Consider the following 23,470-nt stretch of genomic DNA (forward strand, 5'->3'; position numbering starts at 1 on the left):
AAAATCATTTCCCTTGACATTTTAATCGCTTAACAAGAGGACTGTTACAGTTTGAAAGGGTTAATAGTTGAGAAACTGTGTTTTCACAGTAAGTTAATGGATCAGTAACTGACTCTATGCATGCTTTCACTCAACAAATAAACAGAGAATATTAACAGCAAAAAAAAGGCACTGGGAAATAAATGTGATAACAACTTGACATCAAGACAGTGTGCACAACAGTAACATAGCATAAATCTATCCTTCATACTTGATTCATTCTTTCCTCATTGACAAAATCTGCAACTTGTCAACAAGAGCAAACACTTTTCCGACAAATTGAGTGTTTAGACTCAACTCTTGAACTAAACGTTTGATGTTTCATTCCCCCTCAGCATCTATACCTTGTTTCCTTGCCTTACAACTGAATACAGAGCAACATAAGAACATGCCCACATTTCCTCTACGCTTTCAGTTATCCAGAGATTCAAATTCCTCAGCATAACAGTTAACTGTAAGCTCATCTATCGTGTGTGTGTGTGTGTGTGCATATTATGAATATTCATTCACAGCTCGTCGGTCTCTCCATCGAAGGGCACAGCCTCTGTCTCCATATGAATGGTGCCGGGCTCACCGCTGCCCACCCAGCCAATAGGAGTGCGGTTGAAGGAAGGCCGGCCGCCGATGTACACCACTGGTTCAGGCTCCTGTTGGGCCTCAGATTCTGGCATCTGGAATTTCATGAACTGGTTGGCCTTCTCAAAGCCGCCAAAGGGCATGGCAGACCTAACAAAAGCGAGGTGAGAGGATTATTAAAGCCCCTGTTTGTTACAAAGCACCTACGGTACAAAGTCGGGCCTTGAGGGAAGTACCTGTTGAAGCATTTGTATTTTCGCGCATCCTTCTTTTCAATGGGACCAGGCATTTCTGTTTTCAGAGTGGCTATCAGAGTTTCATCACCCTTCATGGCCTTCTCCCATGGCGACTTGTACATCTTGATAAGAAGCAGCTTCTTAGATGCATCATTGCTTCCACCTCCTAGAGAACATCCATGGTTAGAGAATTAGACACTCTTGACTGGAGTTACAGCACTTTAGTAGCACTCATTTAAAGTTGAAAAAGTTGAAAAATTATATATATGTTGTTGTTCAAGTTTTTTTGAAATTGAAATTGATTTAAGCAATATTTGTGGCTCATTAATGTTGGGAAATATTCTTATTTGATTTGTTTCAAGAATTAGAGAAGGAGATCAATACCACTTTCTGTTGTATGCTCAATATGTGGCCAGCAGCTGGTCAGCTTATCACAAAGACTGGAAATATAGGGAAACAGCTAGCCTGACTCTGTCCGAAAATGTCACAAAATATGCAAACATCTCACAAATGTACATGTATCTCATTAGTTGAATCCATAAAAAACAGACTGTAGTGTCTCAGATTACTGGACCTTAAAATAGAAATAGAAATGCCAACAACCTTTCAGTGGAGACTCTCCTTCTCCCTTTTCATCTATGCTTCCAGGCTTTGGAGGTGGCACAGGGGGCCCTCCAGCATGTATCCCTCCGAAATGCTGGAGTCCAATCTGTTTGCTCACAAAATGCCCACCAACATTTATAATGTCACCTCCCATCTGACCTCCCAGAGAGGGAACACACTTCTGGAGGTTGTCCTGAAAGAAGAGATAGATAGATAAGTAGATACAAATTTCCATGAGTTCCTCTGTGGAATATCGGGACGTATTATTCACATTGTATCATTAAATTCATACATTTCCCTCAAAGGAGTTAGTTTTCTCCATGAACTATGCTCTCACCATAGACTCACTGCTGAAGATGTCAGGGTTGTTCTCCCAGATGAACCTCTCCACTCTCTTCCGCCTCATCCTGAACATCTTGGAGCCTTTATTCTTCAACAGGGAAAGCTCCTCCAGCATGATGTCTTTGGGAGTCATGATCTTTGTACCCAGGTCGAACTCAGATGCCTCTGGCTCCGACTGATACTCTAGGTAAGGGCCATAGGAACAAATGAGCGTTACATTTAGAAATGTCTTAATGTGGAACACTAAATGTTACTTGTTAGTCTAGCAGTCTCTGTGGTGAGACAACCTTTGGGAAAACAGATGTTTAACTATTTCATTACATCTATTTCCTCATCTTGTTTTCTAAATATGTATGTGTTTCCCCAGAAATAATTGAGACTAACGATTCACACTTTAGAACACCTACGACTTTTGTTTTCACACCTGACATTTAGTGACTGTTAGTGGTAAATATGTGCAGTATCCTGAAAGGGCAAAATACATAAATTATTTCAACTAAAGTCAACATAGAATCATACATATTTACTTCGTTATATTAATTATTAATTTGTATATTGTATTTTATAATACTTCTTTCTTACTTGTACTGCAGGTATAACTCCATATATCCTGTAAGATCAGTTCCCATCTGCAGTACTTATCATTTATCATACATCTATTAATATATTTTGTGTTTACATGTACGAGCTGCACTGATTATATAAATTTGGTTTCTTACTCATGGAACTTCATGCCAGCCTTACCATCCTGAGCGATATGTGATAAGTCCGTTATGATCTTGGAGAGCTTTTTCCGCTTGTTTAGGGGGGCTGGTTTTCCAAGAGACATGACTGGAGGGTCAGGAAAGAACATGGTGTTAGCAGCAACAGTATTAGGTTTACAGAAATCTATAGGAAAACACGTTCACCAGTGGTAGAAGTGATGAAAGTAAACCTGTTTCTCTCAAGAGACTTAAGCAAACTGATGTCAAACATCCCCAGAAAATCTTTGTTGTTGAACTATACATTTGATATAAATACCATTGTTTGAATTTTAGAATTTAGAATTAAAGCGAGCAATGTTTTCAATGCAGCGACTTGAGGACGTTTTGCTTGATGTCATGATTTCAGATTGACAGCATAAGTAGCTGCAGCTTCAGAGTAAGGTTGAATTCACTGAAGGGAGTGTTGTTGCTTTAGTTCCTACAAACATTTGCACACAGTTGAAAGAAACTTCCAACGGACTACTTCGCGATTATCTCTGATCATGGCACCAACTTATCCAGATCACTCTTTCAGCACCTACAGCCGTCAACAACCGCTGCAAGTGAATCCACAGGACCAATGTATAAGATGTATGGACCCTCCTCATTTTTCAAGTTCAAGGGGGGATGTCAGTGGCCTCAGATTCCCCACATTCCCAAGTGAAACAGATGTCTGGCCCAAAGGAAACGTATTGCCTTATTCTGTACACAGACTGAGTCAACATCAACAGAAGCACACTGAGGTTCAGGGAGAAGTTGGTGATCATCGCTTTCTGGTGCCGTTCTACTGCAGTGAAGTTGAAGGCCTCGGGATCATAAAATAGCATCTGATCATATTCCCCCAATATGCGGCCTCCATGGGAACATGTAGGCGGGGAAAGTGGGAGCGATTACTCTCTCGTCTGTCGAGATGTCACTCACCGTTGAAGCAAAGTAACATTTCCTGCGACCTATGGTGTCTTTTCAGTCTGAGTGTGGGTAGCATCTGGTTCTTACGTTATCCTATGTGTTTATTCGACTTTTCTTTTGTCTTTCTCTATTCATATAAGCAACTTCAGCAACAGTTTCTTGAATTGGCAAAACATCACATCACATCTACTGACTGTAACTCAACCCACCGCGGCTATTTTTAAAAGACATTTCCAGCCAAGACATTTTAGGGTCGTGTAATGGCGTCATTCAGCAATCAAATGGGCTTGACCCAACTCTTAAGGACACAATGCACACCTCCAGAAAACAAGTGTATGTTCTAATCTCTCTCAAAACACCAGCGGGATCTGGAGCAGCTGTGGATGTTAACATAATTACAGACTTTGGGATGTCTGGCACTCAGATTTACCCCCCCCCCCCCCCCCACCCCCCCCGTCAGTGTTTGGGAACACCATGTAAAATCTCTGCACCGCCCACAGAGAGGGGTGGTCAGCACATTCGTCCATTCCTTTGGTCATTTTAAGACGTACCAAGCAAATCTAAAGGTTGCGAAGTGAATCCCTGAGACATTTTTTCTCTTAATCGTCGGTAGAATCCAAAACATTTCCATCAAAAGCAAAGTAATAATCTGTTTCACTGGGTGTTTGATGTCCCCCTCCATTTTACCCCCCAGTGATCAACTTACAACGCAGAAATTATGTTTGGGAACATGTTGCATATCTTTATTGCCTCGCCCCATTTTTAGTTGTAGCCAGAATTTAAACCCAAGCTGTTTTTGGTATAAATAAGCACACCGATGGGATGCAGATCCACTCACCGGGTTTTTGTTGCAATCCTGGGAGGAGAGACACGCTTATAAATACCAAACAGAGAAGAGGAGACCCTCAATGCTGGTGGTCTGGATCACAAGTTTACAAATCCCTCTGTGCCTCTGACACTACGTATGGCTGGACCCTGGTCCCGGGAAGTACAAAACCCACTCCACACTCAGACGGCAAATCTTTCAGAGGGTTGGCGGTGTGGGTAGCAGCAGTGTTGGTGTCAAGACGGAAGGAGGAGGAGGAGGAGGTTAGGAGTATGAATAGGGATTGGGCTGCTTTAAGGTGGGGGGAGAAGTCTCTCTTGCCTAGCTGAAAGTGCTGATGGAGATATTAAGGGAACAAAATCATTCTCACAGATGGTTCAGAAGCCTATATTTAGCAGCAAAGAACGAGGCTCTAAGATAACCTCAAAGGACTGGGGTGTGTTTGGGGTACACACAAGTGCACAGTGCAAGTTTAATGTTAAGCATATGTGTGTATAATGTATTAAGACTCCTTTACTCCCGACATAACACTAGATTGTCACACTTTCAGTTTTTTCAGAAGCATCGTGACTGGACATGATGGATGTTTTGAGTGTTTCAAGCATGAAACAAATCTAGAAAATGTTGGTTGGTAGCCAGGATTTTAGAAATACTGAAGTCTTGAGTCCAAAGTTCCTCAGCACATACCACACCCCCCCCCCCCCCCCCCCACACCCCACACACACACACTTTTATGACATTTAATAAAAGTATCACAAAAGTATACACAGTCTTTGAACTGGGCTTAATCATCTCATATTTTACCATTGACTGCTGACATGTCATAGCATCAGGTTTTATACGTTTATTTAAAATTCACAGTTGTAATAATTCCGCTTTTTGCAACAAACAATCACATATTGTAGAGGAGACTAAATCGATCTTACTATAGAAGTGACTATATATACATGTAGATATATGTATATCAGTATTCATATGATCAAAAGAGTTAAGCGAGTTTGCAGTTTTGTGAACTATATTGTGCATACTGTATGGTGTAGCATTGTCATATTTGTGAGAACATTATTACAAACAATCCTGCAACTTAATCTCGAGGTTCCTCAATGAGCATCAGGTTTTTATGAATGCAGCTTAAAGTTAAGGCTCTGAATCTGATAAGAGCTTTCGCTGAGTGTTGGTCTGATTGTGTGCTGGTGAAATGAAATGAAATACTAAATTATGACTGACTAGCAGCTACACTGTGCAGCTTTTGTTGTTCTCCTGACTGAGATAAAGTGTAGTTCTGCTATTTAAATGCCAACTTTAACAATATGACACAGTATATCTGTGGAGCCGTATCACTTCTTCTTTAGCTTTGTACTTGAAAGTGGTACTTTTTTCAGCCACGCAGCTGAGCAATTGCCCAACATCAGTAGTTTTGTTGATAATAAATGTCTCACTTAGATTCTGCTCAGATTTACCTTATTTTAAGCACGCTCTTGTCCAGCCTCCTCTCAATCCCAATCTCAATCCCACAGTACTCAGTACATTTAAACCCATCTTTAATCGACTATCCAAAATAGAGAAGGCATAATTAAAGCAAATCATCTTTGGTTTTGTTTTTTGAGTCCCTATTGGCTGTGTCTCCCCTCAAATCTCTTTTTTTATACTCATTTATTGTGCATTGGCCTTCTCAGGCTGATTCTAATTTCAGATTTTATTTTGGTTTAATTATGTGTGCTTCTCTTTTTTTAGCTGCTTTTACTCCCATTTTTGTTTTAATCTTCCTGTTTCTATAACTCCTCCACAGGCTTCCGTACCTCTGGGGCAATAAATTCAGTTGCAAATGAAATGCCAACCAAGTATTACAATAAACAGAACGAGGGAGACATTAAGGTGTGAGGAATTAGATCATCTGAAAAATGATCTGGCTTATCTCACTGCACTTCTATTTCTGTCACTAGTACCATGAAGACTGTGAACATGGTGTTTTTAATACATCTTGAAATAGAAACCTTATCTTACAGAAGCTGAGTTTAAAAAAAATATTTTTAAGCAGTTAAATTAAGAACCAATCCTTAATTACAGAAGTGACCTGTAAAATTGTAATGTCCTCCATAAATAGTCTTGTGTTTTGGATATTAGCAGCCCTATATATAGGCACTGAGTGGAGTTGGCAGCATAAAGCCCTTCTGACTGAACGCTCAGTCACAGAGGACTCCACAGCGCCACTCAGTGGCAAACGTTTTAAACACAAATGTGAAAGGATGGGGGAGTGACTTTTACCACATTAAGTCAACATTTGAGGCAAAGTTACTCTTAATCACTTAATCTTGTCGAGTTTCCTACATTAGACACTTAACGGAGCTGGACTAGAATGCGCTGAAGTAACTCTGCTTGACGAGCTGCAGCAATCTTGCTTCGTGAAATGATCTGTCTTGGAAGTTGGAATATATTTTAAGTCAAATATCTCTCAGCTAAAAACGGACTATTCTATATTTATTCAAGTGCAGATGGATGTAACTGAATGGAGGCCATGCTGTGGTGTGTGTGTGTGTGTGTGTGTGTGTGTGTGTGTGTGTGTGTGTGTGTGTGTGTGTGTGTGTGTGTGTGTGTGTGTGTGTGTGTGTGTGTGTGTGTGTGTGTGTGTCCTGTAAAGCATTTTTACCCTTTGAGTGTATGGTTAAACTTTTTATTTGTATTAAAACTAACACGTAGTTAGTTATTGCACTGCTCAATCTGTGATATCATTGAATGCATGTAATCGCCGTTGAAATAAAAGAGCAGGATCACACAATCAGCAACAGGGGGCAGTGTAAAATCAGACATGTCAGACAACTGGACAGCTTTCAAATCTAATTTTATTCCTCTGAAAATGTTTTGTCTCCCACTCAAATATAAACGTCTACTCAGCATTAATAAACATTTTCACACTTTTCATCAAATCAAACAACATTCAACATGTATTTATCATATTGTACACCTCAACATCATTATATCCACACTTTTTTGTTGCCATTATATTATGAAAACAAGAAAAAACTTCAAGAGAAAATATATTTTTAAAGTTGTAAAAAATAACAAAAATACCTCCCCAAGAATTCCAAAACTCAAAACAACAAATCTGTTTCTTTGTTACCATTAACATACATAGCCTCTCAAGGTATATAGCCATTCAATGTTAATCCTTACTTTTTAACAGCAACCATTGTAAATGGAAAGACACCAGCGAAACCTATATGCTTATTTCCATCAGCTTCAGCTTTACCAACTTTCCTGTGCATCCCTCGTTAACTTCTACCGGCTGTGGAATTTCAGAACAATTCAACGATAAATTCTAATAACCCGCAAATGGCGAGCTATGACCCCATTTGGTATAAATACTGCCTACATCCCTCCTCCACAGCCACTCTCATTTCTTGAATCTTTTTATAAATTCTGGTGCCTCTCAGTCAGTCAACTTCCCCTTGCACCACCCCGGATAAATATCACGATTAAACAAAACCAAAAACACATTCCTTCATCTGTGTAATTTGTTTCATAAAAGTTAAGAATTTACCTTTTCTTCACATATAGTTCCAAGGTGAGCGAAGGCGTTTAAAAACACTTTACAATATTAAACTGGTCATGCATCATGTACGCCCCTGGACAAGGAGACTAGGTCATCGAGTGTTTATTCTTGACAATTCTACAAACAGAAGGGAGTAAAAATACATTTTGTTCACATCATTTAGTACAGGACAAGTACTGAATAACAGAATTAAATGTTTAAAGATAGATAAAAGAAATTAACCTGCTATTTTTTGCTTTATGATCCTCCACCTGTCAACCTATAACAACATACAGTATTTCTTCTGGGATTTAATCATATGATCCGAACCGCAACTATTCATTTTCAACATCTTTTAGACATTTCAAGTTTTAAAGAATATTTCAGTACAGGCTCTGTTTAGATGGTATTTCTGCTAAATTAGTAGAAAGAGATCTCCAGAAGCCTTACACAAACCTCCCCCAGGACAGGCATACGGTGGACCATACAGCCTACAGTATGTGGCAGTATGATCTATATATTATTGTAATTCAGATATAAGTGTGAGTAAATGGTATGACAGCTAAATAAATGTGAGAAGTAGTATTTCTAACAGCAAGTATAGATGTGTATGATGTCTTACCATTATTCAAGTTCTGACATATAGTTCAAAAACTTGACAGACTTTTGGATTTCAACCTTATATAGAATCACTTCAGCTGAATGTGAGGCTTAAATTAATTAATGTAGGGCTGCTTGTTCATTCATTTGTCACTTTTGTATTGATTGATTTATTAGAGGACTGCCCAACACAATTTTTCAAAGCCTAAGCCCCACCCAAAACCCAAAGATATTCAATTTACAATGATCTAAGATGAGAAAAGCAGAATCATGTCACATTTGAAAAACTAGAACCAATGTATATTTAGCATTTTTGACTTAAACAATGAAGCAGTTAACAAAATCAGCACTAAATGAATGAATGAATGAGTGGCGACTGATTTTCTGGTGTTTACATTGCCCCTGGCCTCCAGACATGGGGTTGAACTCCTCTCTTGGTGGCAACAAAACGTGGTTTGGGTGCCTGAACTGGGTCGGACTTGAGTGGGGGCAAAGAGGCAAGGAAACTTAGTTCAGGAGCGCTCTGGAACTGCTTGGCTGCTTGGAGCCCACTGATGTATGATACTTGAGTGTAAGGTGTAGGGACTGCAGGGGGCATAGGATGTTGAATAGGGGTGGCAGAGAATTTTGGGATGCCGGGCAGCCCAGCTGGTTGAGATGGAGGTGAAGCTAGCGTCAGGGCACTGACTGGTGCTGGTTTCAAGAGAGGAGCTGAGGTTGGAGCGAACTGAGCAGGAGGTGGGGAGATCATTCCAAAATCAGTCAAACGTTCTCCAAGTGTAGTTGCAGAGCGGGGCGCAATAACCTTGGTTGCCAAAGTCGGAGCTGACATGGGTGTGGGTGTGGAGAATCGCTTGACCTCGAAGACACGGCCTCTTTTGATGGGGATCTGCTTAGGTGAGGTTAACGAGCTGCCCACCATTGTTGTGTAGTCACCCTGCTGCCACTGGGCCTGGTAAGAAGGCATGGCTGATATATTAGCAACACTGCCCCTGTAGTTGAACATGGCAGAGTTGAGCTGATAGGGCTGCCTTCTCATGACATCAACAGCTTTGATGCCCTCTTTTTGGGAGCATCCTCTACCCCTGCTCGCTGACTTCCCTGTATTCCTCTGAGGCCCCGTGGGGATAGAAGGGACCAGGAGTGGATTGTACCCAATGGGTGGAGGAGCACGGACATTTGGGGTGTATTTCCACTGAGAAACAAATGAAGGATTTGGGGAGGATTCTAGCACTGTGGCTGCACTGTGTGAGGCTACTTCCTGCTGGTAAGGGGTCTCAGGTGGGGTGTCCACTACGTACATACCCATACGGTTCTGTCTGCGGGCAAACAGCTGGGCCCCCTTACCCCCTGCTTGAAGAAACTGGGGGGTCTCGTGGATGACCCGAGGCTTGGGTGCCACTGGAGGAGGAGCCCTTCCCATGCCCGCCTCAACACTCCTCTCCTCCTCTACATCGTCATAGTTAGCTTCAGGCGGTGGTTGGCCATATTTGTGTCGGGTGGACCTGTCATCCAGATTCTGCACCATACACAATAAGTCTGGATTCGGGGAGTTCTTCTTGACGTCTGGCACATTGAACATAGGTTTGGGTTTGCCACCTCGTCTGCGAGCATCATTTAAGATTCCTGTGCGACCTGTTGGACCAGGAACAGGGGTTGGCGGTACAGCTTCTGGCTGAGAGACTACTGGCACTGGAGCTACAGGCGCCATGGAAAATTGAGGTCGGTGTGACTGAGCAACTGGCGCATGAAGTGGAGGCGCTGGGGCAAATAGTTCAGGTGAACTAGGAAATTGAGATACAGCAAAAGCTGGGGCTGGAGCCATTGGTGCTTGTGGAGCCATATACACTGGGGGCATAGCTATAAATGAAGCCTGATGAGCGGCAGTCATTTGTGGTACAGAAGTAGAGACAGCTGGAGGGTAAAAAGCAACAGGAGCTTCTGGTGCCTGGGCCAAGTGACCTTGAGGTACAAAGAAGGGTGGGGAGGACACTGACGGAGGACCAGGGGCTAGCTGCGATGTTACTGATGTAGCATTCATGGCTAGTTCAGAGGCCGAGTAGAATCGTGGTGGCATAATGGCTGCTGAGGCAGGGCGCTGGCTCGTCTTTGCGACAGAAGGTCTGAACGCTACAGGCGCCGTTGCAGCTCGAATGCTGATGAAGCCTGGAGTGAAAGGACGTGCCGTTCTGTTGAGAACATTACTAGAAGGTAGTTCTGATAATGGTGTTTCAGCTGGTGGTGCAGGTCTGGTCAGAACAGTCACTGAGGCAGCAGTTGGTTTGGGTGCCACAGGAGGAGTTGACATCATCGTGCTACTACTAACTGTAGAGTAGGATAGATCCCCATTAGACATTCCATAGGCTGCAACCGGACCTGGAGCCTGAGACAGCTCTTGCTGTTTGGCTATAGCGCCAGGTGGTATCATCTGCTGAGGCTGGAGGTTTGGCTGCATCTCTGGATGCGACTGGTACATCTGGGCCTGCCTCTGGACTTGAGACTGTGCAAGAGCCTGAGGTTGTGCCGCCTCCACTTTCTTGGCATGCTCAGCAGCCCTCTTTCTCTGCTGCTCAAACAACTGGGCGCCCTTGCCTGTGGTGTCACTCAACCCTGGGCTTGGAGCATCCTCTGCCCCATCCCCACGACCTTCGGTGCCTGCAGTTGCCCTCTTCTCAAGCATCTCCAAGTAATCACTATCCCAAGTTGGATCAGGAGCTGCTGAGAAGCCATCCTCATCAAACTCTGATTCGCTGCCAGGGAATACTCCATCCTCCTCTTGGGAGTCCTGACACCTATCCTCATCCACACTACCAAAACTAGTGAGAGTGTACTTCTTGGAGCGCTGCCGCCTCTTCTTGAACATCAGCACCCCTTTGGAGTGAGGGTTGGGAGCATCAGTCAGTAGGGATGCAATTGTTCGACACTTGCTTTTGGCCTCTTTTACATTCTTGTCTTGCACAGTATCCCCCCGGTTCAGTTCTGCAGAGTATGAAAGCCATAGCTATTAGGAACAGTAGCACGATAGCCTAACATAAGTACTGCATTGAGGTCAGAAAAATGAATTAACAAGTTTAAGGTTTAACCTTTAAACCAAGAACTGACTCTGACATGAGCATCTAAACCTATGCTGACCACCATGCCTTCAACAGGCATCTATCTCATAACAGGAGCACTTCCTTGCAAATTCCAGGCAAGCTTTCAGCTTCTCACATTAGCTGGGGTGAAGGATACATTCACACATTATTAGTCGTATGTCCTCTGACATCTAACTTAACTAGAAATATCTACAAGCTAGTGGAAAGTTGTATGATATAGGTGACTGGAAGGAGAACTTCAAAGGGTAGCCGCAACATATCATTTAACTTGTTATGGTATTAAGCAGATTAACATTCTGTTACCGTAATATGCAGTGCCACATGAAGGGAGTTCTTAATGTGTCGAGGACAGGGTTCCTACATAGGACATGAGATGTTAAACCTGCACTCAGAGATAGCAAGATGTATTTACAAGGGTAAGTTATTAAAACAGCCCCTTGACTTAAAATAGCCCAGTTATGTTCTTTTCCTGGGCTTGTTGTTGATGATGGACAAGATGACAAGTTGTAGGAAGGTATTCTTGGTCAGTGTCAGTGCTCTGTATCTGGTGTTGTGTCACTGTATTGTCACAATTGTTGACTTCTCTTCAGAGTTTGTAAATACCAAAAACAGTAAGACATGACCGTTTGGTTTTGTTAGGCTATGTCATAGTGAGCGTTGATAAACAAATCACACTTTTGATCTTTCATTAAGTTGATAAAATAGCCAAGCGATCGGACAGCAAGAGAAACAAAGAGAGAAGAGCGCGAGAGCGAGTCAGGGAAAATAAGAGTATCCCTACTTTGCAATTTGATACCTAAAAGCAGCTGTAGATGCTTTGCAGAGATCCAAGATGGATCACTTGGATTTTTACACACAACACTGGAGGTAAATATAGTAAACCATAGCGACCTTGTTCTGTTTAACAGACTTAAGTTGACACAATCACACTGGACTACTAACCTAAAAGAAAACATATGAACATTTGGTTATTTATGGTGGTCGATTTAAATGACTGGGACACAGTGGTTTTCTAAATTTCAGATTCTCAAATACTATTCCAATTGGCACTATAATAAATGTTGGTATCAATTTCAGGCATCAATATGCTTGAAAAGGTATTGAACTGCTTTGAATTTGAATATGAGGATAAATATTGTGAATATGTATTTTCAAACAGGGAAGGGTTCGTTACAAAATTAAGTTTTCTGTCTGCTGATTCAGTTATGAGTTTAAACTGTCTATAGGGTTGTTTTCAACTCTTTTGGAGGTTTGGTTAAGGGATGAAATGTTGCAAATAAGGTAGTGTTGATGGCGGTATTTTCAGTATGGTGTTCAAGGTGGAAAGACATACATATACTGTATATGGTATGCACAGGTCTCTGCCATTGTTCTTCCTCAGATGTACTTACTGGCTTGTTTGGCCTTTTCGACGTAGGTTGTTGAAAGCTCCTCGTCGATGGGTTTATTCAAAGGACCCACCATGGGTACAAGCTGGCTGCGGGAGCCCAGCATCATGGCCTCCTTTGCCCTCTCAGGAGATACCAGTGGGACTTTGGATGGCTCAAGAAAGCCACTATCCTCCTCTTGCCCTACATCCCGTGGCCCCTGGTCATCTGCTGAGGAGATGATGGAGGAGGTCTCAGTGGATGTCTGGGAGGACCACATTCCTGGACCAGGAGGCTGGTAAATCACCTCCCTGCATGCCACCCCTGGACGACCCCCTTCTCCATCTCCCCCACGTCCTTCCACCAAAGTGGGGTAAACATGTGCATCTGGAGCGCTGTCATAGCCACTCATCTCTGACGTCTCTCCACCCTCAGGCGAGGCTCGGCCTGCTGGTTTCCCCGGGGTGGAGTTGCTGGGGCTGCGGCGTTTCTGCCGGCGCTGCCTCTCAAATCCCGCCACATCCGCATCACTGTCAGTTTCGCCGTAGTAAGCCTCACTTCCAGGTGGAGATGTCAATCCACTGGTTGTGGAGGAGTGGCTACGGTGGACTTCGCGGATGGGTGCGTGGTGGGGGTGGTTGGGTGACATGGCACGCAGAGTAGCGCTGTATTCTTTGTCTATACGGGGAGATGGGGCGCGGGTCACAAGCACCACGGACTGAAAACCAGCAGGCACCCTGCAAACAAGGGGAGGGTTTAAAATATAGATGGACTCGTTGGATGCTTTATTCAAACCAAATTAAATAAATCTGGATTTTTACAGCATGTAGGATCTTGGCACACAAAAACATCTGTCAGTTCTAATGTTTTACAATATTCGTATAATACATATTATATATTTTATAAAATATTGTTGAACACGGGGGAGATTATGCGAAATCGCGATGCCTCTAAACAGTTTAGCCCTGGTTATCAGGAGATATGACAAGTCGCACTAAGTTTGAACCGGTTAGACAGACCTGCGTCTGTTGCCAAGAAACCTTCCGTTTGCCCTGAAGGGTACGGAGGGAACACATACACACACACACACACACACACACACACACACACCCCCACCCTCTCAGGCGGGCTCCTCAGTTCAGGGGAAGTCCAAGGGCTGATGCAGCAAAATTACACACAGAACAAAGACGCCACCTAGTCTAGGGGAGAAGGAGGGGGGGGGGGGGGCAGCCATCGCACCCCCGTGGAGTCCGGGAAGCCGGAGGCAGTGTGATCCATGAGAATATAGGTCATTAGTCTAGAGAAGACAGAAGGGAAATTCCCAGACAAAGTGAAAAATGCTGAGGAGCTCATATGGACCACGAAGGCAGACCTGGCTTTCAAAGATTACGCTGAAGTAAGGGTTTTTGTGTCATCAATCAAGTGAGGTGAAGGGTAGGAATCCGTTGGAAGTCAGACATCTGAAGCCCGTATTAGTATAAATAAGGGCAGTTTTGAAACAGCAGAAGCACTCTTGGAGCAGGACCTGGAAGACGCTTTTGGAGAAGGAGTCTCTAATCCCGTGCGGGCTCCGGCCTGCACGGAGGAAAACTTTAACTTTTTACAGAATCTCCGGACTTTGACTGTCGGAGGTTTTTAAGAAAACTTAGAAGGTTTTTTGAAGTCTAGTCAGGAGAGAAGGCTCACTCGGTCCAGTCCTGCGCTGGGTGAATCATTAACTTTTTCCTCCGTAAGCTACACAGCCAGCCCGTCTGCAGGCTGAGTCAGCTTTTTACAGATCCTTTGTCTGTAAACTGCTCTGAAGGGGTTTTTGAATACTTAGGTGATTTTTTCTTATATTTTTCAGTTAACGATTTTCCTCTGCATTTTGGACAAAGAGATTATACTTTGATGTAAATGCAAATAAATAAATAACGAATTAGTTTCTTCGACCAAGCTCTTTTCTTCATATTTTCTTGAGAAGTCAGCCCTGGAGAGGGGTCACACCTCAGATGATCCCCTTCATCCCCTGAGGTAAGTTGTGTTTGATCCAGCTCGGTACATTACTGATGGCATTCTTGAAATGCCCAAACCACACTGATACTAATATTCTAATAATTAAAAAAAAAAAAAAAAATTAATTTATTAATTTTTCAATTTTTTTTTATTATTGGATTAAAAAATCGTGAGGGGTCACCCCCCAGATATCACGTAACATGGCGCCCGAACAGGGACTCGAGAGGGATTAGATCCTAGAAACACTAGAACGTGTATTCTAGGTAGAACAGCGGTTCCCTCTCGGGTTAAAGTACACGGATCCTCCCGAGGATAAAAGAACAGTGATGCAACCTTCCCTACCAATTGTTGTTCGTAATAATATCACTGTTACATTATCGCATGCCTAGGGTGGGGTAGTATTACAGTGTTGATTTTAGTTAATATTTATTGTTGCAAAATTTAAAAAGCCCCCCCCCTTGCTCCTAGAAGAGAGAGCAGGGGAGGAGGGGCGGCCCCCTCCTTTTTGCTCAGAGGAGAGAGAGCGAGCAGGAAAGGAGGGGCGGCCCCCTCCTTTTTGCTCCTAGCAGGGAGAGCAGGCAGAGGAGGGGAGGCAGCTCCCCCCTCTTTGTTCAGCGGTTAAGTTCCAGCGAAAATCTAACGGAAGTACTCGGTCCTTCGTCATCAGCTGTGGCTGCTCTGGTCGCTGCCTCTGGTTGACGTGGGCGGGCTCTTGTGAACTCATGACAATGTCACAGGTGACAGCTAGTTTGGAGGGTGTCTTGACTGCAAAGAAAGAAAAAAGCAGAGACTCGAGAGAGATTAGGCCCTAAAACACGAGAATGTGTAACATAGGGGATCAGATTTTCTCTCTCGCGTTAAAATCGTAATAATATCACTGTTATATTATTGCATGGCTGGATACCTGAGAGGCCTTAGGCCCTAAAACACTAAAGGTGTAAAATAGGGGATCAGATTGTGTGTCTCTCAGGTTAAAGTAAAAAACGCTCCCTCCTTGTTCAGAGGAGAGGGAGCGATCAGGGGAGGAGGGGCAGCCCCTCCTTCCCTTGCTTTCACGGCAGCTCAGAATGAGCTAGAATGATGGTGACAAAGAGACTTCACTAAGGAAAAAAAGCAAACCGCTCGCCCACGACAAGCCACGACAAGCAGAATAAATGGCCCACGCTAGTCCGAAAATGGCTGAACCTTCCCTTATCTTTCCTCCAGGGTGGAGAGGGAATGATGCACTCACTGAGGTCCTGCTTGAACAAGCCTCTCAAATAGGGACCAATATGCATGAGGGATTACGAAATGAGGGACACGACAAGGTCAATAGGTTTTTTTAAACAAAATCTAGTTCCTCTTCCTAACCTTAGAACACATCCAACACAAAGTGAGGTCACGGGTCAACAGTGAACGATGGTTGATGGCTTCAAGACAGCTACACCAGGAAAAAAGGAAAAAGGCAAGCCAGTATCCCAGCAGGCATGAGCCTCACGTTGACTTCTGTGACCTCACACTTGACATTCCACAAACCGGCTGGATCATCAGCTGCTCAGGGGACAGGATTTTGCCTAGAATGAGCCTGGACAGCCATCTATTGGCATTCAGGGGAACTCCAAAATCACCGTTTCTCTAAATATAGTTAGGGTCTTTAATCCTTTAAAAGTATATCATTTTTTGTTTGTTACTTTACCAGTTCCATTCTTATCAGCCGTATATTTTACACAAGCTTCTCTGATTTTTCAGTTTCTCCTGCGAGGACATTTTGTTCATTTCTTATTTTATATTTTTTACGATCTTATCCTTTATATTAAGTAGGGATTATATACACATCGTTTGAGTGTTTTATGCAGTTGTTACGGACTGAGCATTTATTTTTAGTTTTAAAACTTTTTCAGACTTTTAAGTTGAATATTCTAGTTAAGGAAGGAGAGAGCCTTTTCAGATTTTTATGTTTTGATTTCTACACAATTTCTACCCTGGTCATTGTGTGAAAATGAATCTTGGACCAGATGACTGGCCCCGCCCAACGATCTATGATCCTGATCTGTGCTTTCATATGGCATACAGAAGGGCGAGGGCAACAGCAGCTAACAATATCCTTCACGATTGTATAAAACTTAATCGGCTGCGAGATAGCACGCCTCAGTCTAGAAAGGACAGGTTGAAACAGGTAGTCATTTAAGGTTTTCTCTTTCTTTGATACTTTACTGCTATTTTTGTTGAATACTTTTATCCTCATCCCCTGGATATATTGGGTTTAACCTCTCATCCCTGAGGTCTCCAGGTTAACCACACCGAATCTCCAAGCTCGGGGCAGGTCCAGTTGGACCGGCGGGTTGTACCACTGTCGGACTCGCCAGAATCACCCACTGCTGTCTCTCCCTCTCTGTCTCCCACGTCAACATGACCCTGACCTCTGTCCACTCTGTGGACGAAGAAATCGATCCCCGAAACGTGTACGGGCCCTTACGTGATGCAACGGACCTGATGGACCATCAGCCCATCGGGGGAGAACCGGCCTACGCTGACCTGGGTCCTTATCAGTATCCAAATACTGAAACTGGACTTTCCGTGGGCCCGGGGGCCTTCAATCGACTCTAACGACCAGGGGGTAGAGGAGTATGTCCTCTGGGAGAGAAAGCGGGCTGAGACAGGTGGCGTCTTGGACGGGAGATGCTGAACTATCAACAGTGACGGGTACTGGCGTGGCTCGCATGTGACTCTGGACATTGACTTTTCTGCTCTAGGAGAGAGAGGAAAAGAAAAAATACAAAAACAAAGAGGTTGTGGGTGTATTTTGTGTTTTCTGATATGTTCAACGTTTTGTATCCTGTACTTTTATGATATCTTTGAGAGGTGGATTTTGTTTTTGGGGATGGGGAGTGTTTTACTTTTTAGCGTTGCTTTTTCTTCTTTTAAACTATGTTTTCAGATAGGATTCATTTTCTTTTTCCTGTCTTTATTTCTATGATATAATTTCATGTGTTGTGTTTCAATATGATTCAGATTCCCATTGTTTTTCTGGGAATACCTGCTTTTGTGCATTTTTGATGATACAGAAGTTATGATGGACCTCTACTGTGAGAGTATGAGATGTTCTATTTTTCGTGTATCTGGTGCCATTCGAGAGAGGGTGTTAGGAGATGTGGCGAATTAGCCCAGATAGCATAGAAAATGGTTGATCTTCCGTTCACTGCGATAGACATTGACATTGTCTTTTGTGTGATACAAGAACGGAGGTAGAGACAAGTCACGATTCGCAAGAGAGGGTGTTGAACACGGGGGAGATTATGCGAAATCGCGATGCCTCTAAACAGTTTAGCCCTGGTTATCAGGAGATATGACAAGTCGCACTAAGTTTGAACCGGTTAGACAGACCTGCGTCTGTTGCCAAGAAACCTTCCGTTTGCCCTGAAGGGTACGGAGGGAACACATACACACACACACACACACACACACACACACACACCCCCACCCTCTCAGGCGGGCTCCTCAGTTCAGGGGAAGTCCAAGGGCTGATGCAGCAAAATTACACACAGAACAAAGACGCCACCTAGTCTAGGGGAGAAGGAGGGGGGGGGGGGGCAGCCATCGCACCCCCGTGGAGTCCGGGAAGCCGGAGGCAGTGTGATCCATGAGAATATAGGTCATTAGTCTAGAGAAGACAGAAGGGAAATTCCCAGACAAAGTGAAAAATGCTGAGGAGCTCATATGGACCACGAAGGCAGACCTGGCTTTCAAAGATTACGCTGAAGTAAGGGTTTTTGTGTCATCAATCAAGTGAGGTGAAGGGTAGGAATCCGTTGGAAGTCAGACATCTGAAGCCCGTATTAGTATAAATAAGGGCAGTTTTGAAACAGCAGAAGCACTCTTGGAGCAGGACCTGGAAGACGCTTTTGGAGAAGGAGTCTCTAATCCCGTGCGGGCTCCGGCCTGCACGGAGGAAAACTTTAACTTTTTACAGAATCTCCGGACTTTGACTGTCGGAGGTTTTTAAGAAAACTTAGAAGGTTTTTTGAAGTCTAGTCAGGAGAGAAGGCTCACTCGGTCCAGTCCTGCGCTGGGTGAATCATTAACTTTTTCCTCCGTAAGCTACACAGCCAGCCCGTCTGCAGGCTGAGTCAGCTTTTTACAGATCCTTTGTCTGTAAACTGCTCTGAAGGGGTTTTTGAATACTTAGGTGATTTTTTCTTATATTTTTCAGTTAACGATTTTCCTCTGCATTTTGGACAAAGAGATTATACTTTGATGTAAATGCAAATAAATAAATAACGAATTAGTTTCTTCGACCAAGCCCTTTTCTTCATATTTTCTTGAGAAGTCAGCCCTGGAGAGGGGTCACACCTCAGATGATCCCCTTCATCCCCTGAGGTAAGTTGTGTTTGATCCAGCTCGGTACATTACTGATGGCATTCTTGAAATGCCCAAACCACACTGATACTAATATTCTAATAATTTAAATAAAAAAAAAAAATTAATTTATTAATTTTTCAATTTTTTTTTATTATTGGATTAAAAAATCGTGAGGGGTCACCCCCCAGATATCACGTAACAATATGATATGCAGTAGTATATGTGTTTGATACAGTGCACATTGTAAATAGTTCAAGACTTGTGACCTTGTGCTTGATCCATTACAAAAGCTTGATGATGATTAAGACGAGTAAGAGTACAATACTTTAGCTCCTCTGACCTTCTGACCCGGATGTGTAATATCCCAGGAGAGGTGTCGATGAGGTCCATGGCCTGAGCATGGGACAGCGTTCCACATGGCTGTTCGTTGATGGACAGCAGTTCATCAGCCTCCTGAAGCCCAGCCCTGCATGCCTTGCTGCGTTTACGCACCTGCACCAGCAGCAGCACCGGCAAAGGAGGGCAAAATTGCAAACACTCACAAAAACGTCAAATCTTTACAAATTTTTGATGAACTTTTTGATGAGGTACATAATAATTTTTTTGTTATGAAGCAAAACTATTTTAAAGTCTTTGGGGGCACTTCAAAGACAACTTTCAAGTCGTCTTTGAAGGAGACATACAAGTGTCTAATAATGTGTCACAAGGGCACAACTCAAGGCATGTTTTAAGGACATATGTACATTTCTCTTTACTGTTTATACAGTATTCATATTCGATTGTTACAGGATTATATCATATCAGATATGACTTGTATGGAATATAAAAGCCAGACAGAGCGATGCTGCGGTCTTGTCTTGGTTCGTGATAGTGACTGGCAGTGAGCAGCTTTTGTCCTGACAGCTTGATCTTGCTGCGGACATATGCCACATATTGCAGCTCGAGTGGAGCACTCATACACACTTTAACAGCGAAATGTCAGCCAGTAGCCATCTTCATTTGGTGCTTTGCTATTTGTGCACGAGGTCTGTCAGGACCGTGGCGTTGTGCCCACCCTAAATTGCCTCAGGTCTATGCAGGCCATGTCAACATGTCCCATAATAAATTCAAAGCAGATGTTTAAAAAATTTGAAAGACACTGACTGCAGTGTTGATCGCATTCAATGCACTGAGGGCACTGCCATGTAATAAATAAACATTATAGTTGGATTTAGGAAAAGTTGCTTTGGTTGACCCAATACGTTTTTTTTCCAGTTATTCTGGTTGGCCTGTCATGAAATCCCACATCCGCGTTTAGCTAAGCCTTTCAAAGTGGCCTGTGCCTGCTTGTGGTACAGGATGTCAGCTATTCATTCCGTCAGACACCTTGTGGTTTCAGGTCATAACAGTTATAATCCTCGTACATGCTTGCACACACACACACACACACACACACCACATGTACTGATACAAAAATACACATAAAGTCATATAAATAAACATACAAACACGCGCATGCAGACCCACAGGCACAGACCCAGCACTGACACGCTGGCTCTTTCAGTGAAGCCCCAAACTGCTCCACCTGTTAGGGACGGTGTTGTATGAGACCTGACGAGATTACAACTTCCTGCTCTCAGGGGTGAAGGAGCATTCTGTTTTGGACGGTCAGACAGAACCAGCTGTCGTCTACCGCCATAAAGGTGATCTAGTCTCCTCTGGCTCTGTGTTCATACTAGCACATTCTGCATAAGCCAACAACGATAGAAAGGTACATAATGGAAAACACAATGGATGACTCATATCTTTATGTGGTAGATGATAGGTAAGACAGGTTTTAGACATACATAATGGTACACAATACATTACACAATTATTTCTGTCGAACAAGCTCCTTCAAACCAATTGACGAGCCGAGGGGACAATAATTACAAACCCAATGTTATGTGGACAAACCGGCAATTTCTTTAGAAAATCTGTACAAAACTTTCAAAGATATTAAAATTGTCAGGCTGAATTTTGGAGAAGTATGAAAAAAAATGATGAACAGGATGTAATAAATGAAAAAGAGGTCGACCAAAGCTAGTTAGCTAGGCTAGTTTTCTCTCTCCAGGTCATTTAATCACAGCTCATGTGGCGCCTGAACAGGAGCAATATGGAACACAACAGAGGTTTAGCAATCAGGGTTTTTAATTTGCACATGTACCTCCAAAAAGAAGGTCTACGTTCATCCCCAAGCAGCACGATACTGAGTAGTGCATTTATAAAAATAGTGTATGAGGTTAATTTTTTTGCTCTGAGCTGAAACACACACCTTGGCTGATCCCGTGACCTGCTGCTTCTCAACCAAAAATAGCCACCTGTAAAAGTAGTTCTGCTCAGTCAACAGTTATTGAAAGTATGTATGGATATGTGTGTTTGTGTCATGTGTGTACATGTATGTGTGTATAATGTGTTTGCAGGTGTACTAAAACCTGAACTCTCATGGGAGGCCCGAGCCTTTTTAAACGGGAAGGACAAGGTTGATAGAGCGAGGAGAAACGACATTGATGATTTTTACAACTCATGTCACAGATGGTGATGACATGGAACTGACAAACGGCAAAAGGATCAACATGAAGTTTTTTTTCTTCTTTTTTGTTCCTTCCATTGTTAGCTTTATCTCTGAGAGGTGCAATATTTTACTGCTTGAAGACTAATTCATCATTTTATCCAGAATATATTCTCCTTTGGCGTACATGTAAATCTTTGTTCTCTCAAATGGAGACCGGGATTTAAATCTGGATGACTTCACTGGTCCCAAATGTGAAGCCACAAATTCTTGTCCGTGAAGAATTTGCTTTCGGGCAGTAAAATGAGCGGAGAGTTATAAAGTTAAATAGTTCACACGATATTTTATTTCAGTGGACTTCCTTATACAAGCAGATATAAAAGTAGTCCGTAAGTATCACAAAGCGGCGTCATTTTGGTGTTTTGTTTCAGATGTCACCTACTGTGAGTTACAACAGTGTTTCAGGATAAATCTCAGGTAAACATGTTCAAACATGACCAAGCATGACTGGAGTAATTAAGTATCTTACTGAAATGATTGTGCAGTGGAAACATGCTTGTTGAATTGAACAAACTTATGAAACCACTTATGGTTGTGGGTGAATGGTGTGTTGTATCCATAAGCTCCTCACAATAAACAAACAAAAAGTTTACAAAACGATGACCTTATTGTACCAGAAATCTCTGCTATTATGTGAACCTTTCCCTGCTGAAAGCATTGCAGAAGAACAGCGCCAGTAAGTAGCACAAAGCCAAAGTTATTTGTCAAAAAAACCAACAGGTAACCAATATAGAACAGTTCCGATTTTAAACTTTAAGATTCATGCAGTGAAAGAGGAGAAGCAGCATTCATAAGATATGTGTGACATGGTTACTCTATATTCCCAGCTGAACTTTAAGTTTTAAGTTCACCCAATCAATCATTGGTGCGCCTCTGCATGAAAAGCACTCTCTAACAAGATGATGACTCATATTCAGGCCCCAAACCAACTTCTTTCCACTCAGAAAACCGTGAAATGACTTCTTTTGTCCGGCCTGCTGAGTGACCTGCCTTACCTTCGCCACCTGCAGCGGTTTCTGATGTTCCACGCCTCCCTGGAGACGAAAGCCCCACGGCGCTCCATCGGACAGCGTAATCATCGCTTCCTCTACAACCATTGTTCTGCTCTCTCTGTCTTCTTTTTCTTGGTAATTTTCTGCTCCTCTTTGTTTCTTTCTGTTTCGTTTGGGGGGCCCTCAGTGCGTTGGCCCCATGGTCAGCGGTCAGGGCCCCCTCACAGAGCTCTGACGTGCTCTTTGTCCGCCACACTGTCCGTACGCCGACTTCTCTCTGAATCCAGCTCCAATGCCAATGCTCACACCTGAACACACACACATGCACACACACACGTCTGTGCGCCCACCCATACCCAGAGGGGGCCAACCATCACCGCCAAGGAAGAGGGAGAGAGGAATATGATGGGAGGGGTGGGGGGTCTGTGTCTGCTTACACTGAGGAATGCCTGCCTTAAACGAGCGAGGGGAGGGTCCAACGCAACACTTGTCCTGTCACTCAGACCTATGCCATTGGGTTGCTGATAGCCCCTCCAAAAATAGGACACCACCACCACCTCTGCTGCTTTGCCTGCTCATCTGCAGACCAGGGGAAAGTTAACATTCAGGACGTCCAAATGGCACTGTTTCATATCGGGCTTTACAGCGTTGAGGTCATTGGTAACATTTAGTAGGGTCACAGCCAGACCC

General features: G+C 43.3%; 2 protein-coding genes across 2 annotated transcripts; both read right to left on the reverse strand.

Annotated features, from left to right (window-relative positions):
- Positions 1 to 4: 4 nt before the first annotated feature.
- Positions 5 to 4,526, reverse strand: myoz1a (myozenin 1a). The gene is made up of 6 exons (XM_079279798.1): positions 4,287 to 4,526; positions 2,541 to 2,627; positions 1,792 to 1,979; positions 1,455 to 1,647; positions 852 to 1,017; positions 5 to 765 (listed from the first exon to the last, which is right to left on the reverse strand). The coding sequence occupies exons 2-6, from the start codon at positions 2,623 to 2,625 to the stop codon at positions 546 to 548; spliced, it is 852 nt and encodes a 283-aa protein (XP_079135924.1). The 5' UTR covers positions 2,626 to 2,627; positions 4,287 to 4,526; the 3' UTR covers positions 5 to 545.
- A 2,570-nt stretch (positions 4,527 to 7,096) lies between these two features.
- synpo2la (synaptopodin 2-like a) lies at positions 7,097 to 23,176 on the reverse strand. Its single transcript, XM_079280590.1, has 4 exons — positions 22,784 to 23,176; positions 19,539 to 19,690; positions 12,890 to 13,602; positions 7,097 to 11,382 (listed from the first exon to the last, which is right to left on the reverse strand). Exons 1-4 carry the CDS (start codon positions 22,883 to 22,885, stop codon positions 8,795 to 8,797), a joined length of 3,555 nt encoding a protein of 1,184 aa, XP_079136716.1. The 5' UTR covers positions 22,886 to 23,176; the 3' UTR covers positions 7,097 to 8,794.
- Positions 23,177 to 23,470: the final 294 nt, after the last annotated feature.

Source organism: Melanostigma gelatinosum, assembly GCF_949748355.1.
Source record: "Melanostigma gelatinosum genome assembly, chromosome: 12".
In the NCBI taxonomy this organism is placed as follows: Eukaryota; Metazoa; Chordata; class Actinopteri; order Perciformes; family Zoarcidae; genus Melanostigma; species Melanostigma gelatinosum.